Source organism: Medicago sativa, chromosome 1, assembly GCF_051527215.1.
Source record: "Medicago sativa cultivar Bolivia chromosome 1, Bolivia_mono, whole genome shotgun sequence".
NCBI lineage: Eukaryota > Viridiplantae > Streptophyta > Magnoliopsida > Fabales > Fabaceae > Medicago > Medicago sativa.
Window position 1 is genome coordinate 71,442,155 of NC_140749.1, and position 8,705 is coordinate 71,450,859.

Consider the following 8,705-nt stretch of genomic DNA (forward strand, 5'->3'; position numbering starts at 1 on the left):
ACTTCTTGTACCTTGTGCTGTGAGTTGGGTTGCTTCTGATTAACCATCACCTTAGGTTTTGGTACTTCAGAAGCAGTAACTGTCTTCTTCTGAAACTTAGACTTCAGAACCCCAGATTTTGGTTTCACCAGACTCTGAGGAATAGGTTCTGATCTTTTCAGGATCCTAACCTTTGAAGTCTTGGAATCAGATTTGATCATAGCCTTTGACTTAGAGTTCTTTGGCTTTGAAGTAATCTTAGCCTTAGAACTAGAAGCTTCAGGTTCTGATTGAACAACAGTTTCCAACTCAGCCCCTTCTGGTACAAAGAATGTTTTCAGACCTTCCTTGATGCATTCACAACAAGACTTTAGATTGGTTTTCTCCAGTTTCACCTCTGGAAAACCAATTCCTCTGCCATTGTTCTTGTAAATGCTATAAATCATAGAAGCTACTCTGCTTCTGTCAATGCCAGATATAATGAAATCTTCAAGAGCAATTTCATGATTACTTAAAGGTTTTTCATTACACTTTTCTTGTAGCTTCTGACATAAGAACCTGAGTTGGTCTTCATATGTTTTACACATGAAGTCAAAGCCCCTAAGTCCTTGTTCAGAAGCTTTCAGATCCAATAGAGTTGATTTTTGCTGTTGTACCAAATCAGCATATTTTTCTTTTAAATCCTTCAACTCATTGGTTCTTACTTCAAAATGTGTAAGAAGTTCTTTAAGTGACTCAACAAGTTCATCTCTGGGAATTTTGGAATATACCTCGTTTTCATCTTCTGAGTCTGAATCTGATCCAGCTTCTGAAGTTGCTGTTGCTACCAACCCAACAGCTACCTTTGCATCTTCATCAGCTTCCTCTTTATCAGATCCAGATTCACTACCCAAATCATCCCAGGTTGCCATTAAACTCTGCTTAATCTGCTTCTTGAATTTGCTTGGTTTGAATGTAGACCTCTTTGACTTGTCCTTTGACTTTTCTCTTTGAAGATCAGGGCATTCAGCAATGAAGTGTCCCGGCTTCTTACAGTTGAAGCATCCCTTCTGATCTTCTTTCCTTGAGCTTCTGGAGTTACCCCTTTTGGCGAGAAACTTTCTGTTCTTCTTGGCCAGATATTGAAGTCTGTTTGAGAGCATGGCCATTTCAGCAGCATCTGGTTCAGAATCTGAACTTGATTGATCTTCCTCTTCAGATTCAACCACTTTGAGAGCTTTTGATGACTTGCCTTTGGATGGAAGAGCTATTGATTTACTTTTCTTAGTAGACTCATGTTCATTAAGACTTAACTCATGAACTTTGAGAGAACTAGCAAGATCTTCGACACTTAAAGTGTTTAAATCTTTAGCTTCCTCAATGGCAGTCACCTTCGGTCTCCATCTGGCAGGTAAGCTTCTGAGAATCTTGCTTACATGATCAGAAGCAACATAGCTCTTCTTTAGAATCTGTAGCCCAAAAACTAAGGTTTGAAACCTTGAGTACATCTCCTCAATAGTTTCATCATCCTTCATCTTGAATAATTCATACTGATGTACAAGCAGAAGAGCCTTTGCTTCTTTGACCTTCTTGCTCCCTTCATAATTTGAACAGAGAGAAGCAAACATAGCTTTAGCAGTGGATTTGTCACTCATCTTCATGTACTCTGCTTTGGGTATGGCAGTGACAAGAGCTCCTCTGATAATATGATGCTTCTTGTAGAGTTTCCTCAGTTCTGGAGTATGTTTCTTTCTATCCACAGCAGCTCCTTCTTCATCAAGGACTAAATCACCAACACCATCTTCCAGAATATCCCATAATTCTTCATCCAGGCTCATGATGTAACTGTAAAAATTGGTCTTCCACCAAGAGAACTCTTCAGCATCTCCATTGAACTTTGGAACTTTTCCAACCATGGTTTTCTTACTATCACTATAATCATGTGAGACATTTTTATAGCTAGTATCACCAGAACCATTAGGAGGAGGAGTAGACATGTTTTTCTCAGATCTTTGATTGTTGCACGGTTAAGTGTTACACAACAGACCAAGGCTCTAGATACCAATTGAAGGTGAGAAAAACACAAGAAGGGGGGGTTGAATTGTGTTTTAGAAAAATTCTTCGTTCCTCCTACAAACTGAACACACTGATCAGAAGCTAAGCGAGACAGCTTCTGAAGTGATAATCAGAATCTAAATGCAGCGGAATAAAACAGAGAGAGAGAAGAAGAACGACACAAAGCAATTATACCGGTTCCTTCCACAAACCGGAAGTAGTCCAGTCCCCCTTGCACTTCCAAGGAGATTTCACTATGAGTAATATCTGATTACAAATGCTCAAGCACACAAGCAAGAGACTTCCAATGCTCAAGCACACAAGCAAGAGACTTCCTTTGCTCAAGAACACAATCAAGAGACTTCCTGCTCAAGCACAATTGCAAGAGACTTCCTAACTAAACAAAATTACACAGAAAATTGTTTAAGGTTGAACACTTGATATACAATCAGAGGTGCTCACAATACAAATCAGATACAGACTCAATGGACTTAAGAATTTCTAAGATATGACTTTAAGACACAGAAATTCTAAGTGAATGCAGAACAATTTCAGCAGAGGTTTGGTACTTGTGAAAATCTTGTGAGTCTTTCGTTCAGCGTTCTTGCATTACCAATTCTCTAGGTCTTCACTCCTTTATATAGAGGTGTGAAAGAGACGTTGTGAAATTGCCAGCACACCAAAGAGTCGTTGTTGAAGCTTGATCTGTCGCCAATGATCTTTTGCCTGATTTGGTTGTTGTCCTATGAAGAACAAATTTGAAATCCATTCCTTATCCAAAGGAACATCTATGCAAGCGAAACCGTATTCTGGAGCTGTTTTCTTGTCCTGTAGCGTGGACACAAAACAGAGTAGTGGAGAACGTGGTTGTACAATTCGTACAAAGTACAATGTCAACGCTTTCGTCCAAATTGCAAGCACAAGCCTTCAAACACCTTTGAAATGACCGTTGCAAAATTCCACTAATCCTTTGTTTGTGTTTTCGAATCCAATAGACAGCTTTTGCATTGATAATTCTTCAATTCTTGATTCTTTGCAAATCCAGTTGATATTCAGCTTCTGGTGAAATGGCTTCTGATGAGGCAGCTTCTGATGATGCAGCTTCTGATGATATGACTTCTGCAGCTTCTGATGATGCAGCTTCTGATGATATGACTTCTGAACTTCTTGTCTTCAGGAGCACTATTCTTACTTCAGAAGCGCCTTAACTTCAGGAGCACTATCCTTACTTCAGAAGCGACTTAACTTCAGGAGCGCTTTTTCTCTTCAGTAACAAGTTGCCTTCAGGAGCGTCCAAGCTTCAAATTTTTGTTGTTTCCTTAGCTCTTTATTTGCTCATTCAGAACCAATGATGATGTAACTTTATAATTATGGTCCTGTACACTTGAACAAATATTAGCTAGTCCAATTTACAATTTTTAATACCTTGTTATCATCAAAACTCTTTAAGGTTCATTGTTAAACACATTTTGTTCCAGCAGTTTTGACATTTGATTTATTGCCAGACTTTCGTTATTGAAATTGTCTTTAACGTCAAAAAAAAAAAAATGATGTAAGCTCACTTTCATGGCTAATGAGACTAACAAGTTTACAATCAATAGTTCATTCTCTTCTTCTCTCTCAATTTCTCAATTCTCTCTTTGAAAACAGATAACTTACGGTGCAAGTTATCATTGATGCGCTATCACAAACAACATAAGGTTACTCTCCCTTCACTAATTCTCTCAAAAAGATAAACATATTATTTTGCTAATTTAACCCAGATGCATTTAAAGTACTCTTTTTTCCACCAATATAAAGTTAGTTTAACACTTTGATACAAATCTATCCGACCAATTTTGGATCCCTGGTACAATACTCTTTAACAGCGGATAATGTCATTTTATATACTCGGTTTTTTTTTTTTTGACATGCTAATATACGAGTTTGTTTATGAATTGACTGGATGTTCATCACATGCACTATATTTTTTAATTAGGAGGTGCAAAAGCTACACGATTACAATTAATTTCTCCAATATTGTCACACACTAAAGAATACAACATTTTATTACTGGGAATAGAGCAATTGCAATTAATGAGATACAAGCCAGCATGTTTTGTACCACAAATAACACTAGCTAGGGACTAAGGAGTCAAAATATATAGAATAAGATATATGGTAACACATACTAGTACACATATAGTAACTTAATTAATCCCTGAGAGAAATATCTAAGAAACTAATAGTGCAATGTAAGAATCAAACCATGGGATCCATGGCCAGAACAGTGCTTAGATTCATAGGGTACATATACTCGTTGGAGCCAGTCAAGATCTGTTCGACTATGATTCTGCTAGCTTTTTCAGATGGATGGAATGGATCCCAAAATGCATAAAGATCTCGATTTTGGCACAAGTTTGAAAGGGGTGTGCATAGTCCAATCCCATTGTAAGGGCCTTGTCCACAACAAGCTATCTTTGATGTAACAAATCCTGTTGATTTAAATTTTCGAAATTACTATATTAGAGATAGGTTTTTTAAAATACAAATTTAGGGCGAAAAGATGGTATCGTTTCAAAGTAGAGAAAACCTTAAAAAATAGGTTTTTTTTTTCTTTCTAATGTAATGATAACGTTAAAAATTATTTTACCTCAGTCATTCCGCTAATTCACCTTAAAAAAGTGAATTTCTAACTACCAGACTACTTGACAAAAAAAAAAAAACCTATTTTATCCCCTTATTTTTATCCACAAATATGGAGAAGTAACGCTAAAGCTAAAAATTAATGGGGTTAATTAAATGATCCTTGTAAATATTCAGAATTTTGTTTTTAATTCCTATAAAATAAAATCACATTTTTTAGTCCCTATAAAATTTTCTATCAACATTTTTAGTCCCTATAAAAAATTTCCATCAGCATTTTTAGTCCCTGTCAAAAATTTCCATCAACATTTTGGTCCCTAAAATGCTTAAGGAAAATGTCACAGGGACTAAAAAGTATGATTTTATTTTGTAGGGACTAAAAACAAAATTGTGAATATTTATAGGGACTAAAAACTTCATTGACCCAAATTAATTTATACAATCATTGAAATGCTAAGGTTTTTTTCTCAATAGATATCAAAACATAAATACATGGCGGTACATCAGTAAAAAATATATGAACCAGCTAAAGATGTGGTTGTGTGTGCTAAAGCTTGTTGTAAATAGAATATGCAGGGCATGCATGGAGAAACTATTTGAGACAATTGTTATAAAATATGGATGACATTGGAAAGAACTTAGCCTTGTAACATTAAAATTCAGAGTTTAGATGTTCTTAAGGACAATTGTAAAATGACTATTAGAGTGTGTTTGGATGAGGTAATTTGGAAATTTTAAATAATTTAAAATTCTAGGCAATTTACCTCAAAATATTTGAATTCCTTCATAACATTACATTTTCTCAACATTACATTACATTCCCCCATCCAAACAATGGAATTCACCTCAAAGTATTTGAATTCCCTCATAACATTACATTCCCTCAAAACATTCCCCTATCCAAACACACTCTTAGTTCTCTACCTTCCCTAATTTATTTATTTTTTAAAACGGAGTAACTATTTCAAAGTTATGTTTTTTTACTACAAAATAAACAGAAAAATTGATAAAATTGAAGTTTAGTGCACATACCAAAAGATTGAGGGTTGGTAATAAAATCCATGTGCATTTGACGTGCATTGGCAGCAATGAAGACATCAACACCAATCTCTGTGTTGAGTTCTTTGATCATTTCGACAAGTTGTGGATTATATAAAGAGGCAGCTCTCACAAGTTCCACATCACAATCACCATTTCTACTTCTCAAAGCTAACTCTGCAGGCACACACCCCATTGGTCCCGTTCCCGTTACAAGAACCTTACGACCTCCCAAATCATAAAGTTTCTGCACCCGTTAATTAAACATCCTCATAAGAATCAAATAGTAATTTAATGGGTCATGCAAACTAGCGTATCTGAGATACTAATTAAGGAAACAAAAAAAATAAGTTTTTATCATTGAAGACATCATTTTTTACATTTTAAGAGTTTGACTATGCAAATTCTAAAATATTTATGCTATATTTGAATTCCGAAATATTTATGCTATATTTGTTTACTGAACTAGTTCTCCAGAGGCACTATTTAACATTTTTCATAAATTTTCCTAAAAACATATTTTCCATTAATTTAATTTATTTATATAGTATAAGTTGATCTTTAAGTAGGTAGTATACATGTTCCTTAAGTACAACTTATACGATAAAAGAAATTAAAATATTTGATATGATGTGACTCAACTTCAAATTTGTAATTCTCGACTTTGATGCACTTAATGTGTTTGAGTTTAATACTCCCTCCGTCTCGGAATAACTGACCCATTTTCTAAAAAAAAGTGTCCCAAAATAACTGACCCATTTCAATTTTCAATACAACTTTCATCATTCCCAATACAATATAACACTAAATAATACTACTTTTATCATTCCCAATACAATATATTCCACTTTCCCCTTTATTTATACATTTTTCTTAATCTGTGTGAAAAACCAAAGTAGGTCAATTATACCGGGACGGAGGTAGTAGCTAGATTCATTGGAGAAAAGAACGAGTAGGTAATATACATGTCACAATTATAGGCTACGGAATATTTTTGTGTGCCATATTTATAATAGGAACCAACATAAAATATACTAAGTGTCATATTTGTAAAATATCAAGAAAAGTAATCCATATTTCTAACATACTCCCTCTTTGAGGAATGCTAGCAACATTCTCTTTTGAACACTCTCTCTAGCACTCACTCATTTATTGGGTGAAATCAATGTATGTGCCACCACTTTATGTGGGTTCCATTTCCAAAGTGTAGATCATACATTGATTTCACCCAATAAAAGAGTGAGTGCTGGAGAGAGTGTTCAAAAGAGACTGTTGCTAGCACTCCTCCTCCCTCTTTAGCCCAACATAGGAGTTGTATTTTTCCAATGAGAATCATAAATTCTTGACAATTGAAATATACATGGCACATGCTTCAAAGTAGTATTACCTTGAGAATTTTTTTGTATTCAGATATGAGATATGTCACGTAGTCTGGAAGAGAAAATTGGCGAGATCTTGCTGAAAATGGGACCAAATAATAATTGTTAACAAAATCGTTGCCTCCAAGAACGATGAGTACAATTGCTTTGTGGACTAGTTTCTTAGCTTCCTCTGCACCAATATGTGCACTCAACCTTTGCTGGTAATGATCGAATAATTTCAATTGCTTGTCAATGTGTATGATGTCAAGCTGCCAAAAAATTATTTAATTTACAACCTATTGTCAGCTTTAGTTGTGAATAAAAGAAGCAAACAAGTATTCCATAGTCATAAACTATATGGACACTAGTTTTAGACACACTCGCATAAAAGCAAAATATTGAATTACTTTTTCAATCATTTTAAAATAATTAAAAAATTAAAATGTAAAGTTAACATTTTATGAGCATGTGTAAATAATTTATATTTGATCTTGTGAGCATGTAAGAATAATCCACAAAGAAACAACCTTGCACTATTTATGTAGTATAAATTTAAATGACTCGAAATACATTATAAAAATGCCCCCAAATTTGTAGTCCACTATAGGGATACTTAGGGACGGATCCACCTCTAGGCATAATGTGGTTATAGCCTATAACCAAACATGCGGATTTTTCCCAAAAAAGAATTTAAAATTTAAAAAAGATCTTTCCTAAAACAAATATGAGCTCGACATAACAATATATAGAAGACAAGTGGATCTGGACAGAGCAGTAGAAGGAGAGAAGATTTCATTGGACAAATTTTTTAACATTATTATTTTAACCACAAAAAAAATAAAATAGTCATGGATCCTCTTCTAGGACACCGAGGGAGTATTGAAAAAGGATGATCAGAGTTTGATTCATGTCACTAACAATTTTGTCCTCCTATAACAAAATTAACCAGTCATGTTTATAACATTAACAACTAACTAAACTTACAAATTGAAATCCGGTATCATTAAGAATTCCAATGCCCGCAGATGCAAAATTGGCACCAACTAAAAGTTTTTCACCAATTAGCAAGGGACTCAAATAAGGAAGAGTTGGTTCTAAACCAAGTCGCTCACCTGCAATTTAACAATTTCACAATATCAAAACCCTACTTTAAGCAATGCATGCAAATGAGAGACTAGAACCAAACAATTCAGCATTGTTAATCAAGTAAATTGCATAAACTATTTTGATTAGCTAGTAATTAAGCTAATAACATATTAAACTCATACTGATTATATCAGGAATGTTTAGGCCATTAGAGAAACGTCCAGTTGGTTTGTGCGTAGGGAAATCAATGCCATATGGGGGAGTATCAGCACGAGCAGTGGTTAATAAGAAATGATTGTTGCCATTATCTGCTATTGAATCACCAAACACGAAAAAAGCTCTTGTTGGTTGAGCATGAGCAAAATCAAAGGCCACATACAAATTTGTTATCATTATTAAACAACAACTAAACACTAAAGAACTAGCCATGACTAAGTATGAATACGTAAAGTGAAACTTTTTACGCTATATGTTGTGGTGAGTAAGTGATAGATTGAAAAATGTTACGTCTATATATATAGAATTTGAAAGACCACTCACTACAAGTCTACAACATTTTACCGCATTCATAAATGTCATATT

General features: G+C 34.5%; 1 protein-coding gene across 1 annotated transcript; it reads right to left on the bottom strand.

The window, feature by feature from the left end:
- Positions 1–4,032: 4,032 nt before the first annotated feature.
- LOC146957021 (GDSL esterase/lipase At5g33370-like) lies at positions 4,033–8,705 on the bottom strand. The gene is made up of 5 exons (XM_085733476.1): positions 8,306–8,705; positions 8,022–8,149; positions 7,064–7,306; positions 5,671–5,923; positions 4,033–4,487 (listed from the first exon to the last, which is right to left on the bottom strand). The coding sequence occupies exons 1-5, from the start codon at positions 8,550–8,552 to the stop codon at positions 4,255–4,257; spliced, it is 1,104 nt and encodes a 367-aa protein (XP_085589602.1). The 5' UTR covers positions 8,553–8,705; the 3' UTR covers positions 4,033–4,254.

What these genes read in the sequence shown, in the direction of transcription:
- LOC146957021 (XM_085733476.1), bottom strand. Translation starts at nt 8,552, where the DNA reads ATGGCTAGTTCTTTAGTGTTTAGTTGTTGTTTAATAATGATAACAAAT. An exon ending in ATGATACCGGATTTCAATTT is followed by an intron (nt 7,307 to 8,021) that starts GTAAGTTTAGTT and finishes ATTTTTTGGCAG; the next exon opens with CTTGACATCATACACATTGA. An exon ending in AATACAAAAAAATTCTCAAG is followed by an intron (nt 5,924 to 7,063) that starts GTAATACTACTT and finishes TAACGGGTGCAG; the next exon opens with AAACTTTATGATTTGGGAGG.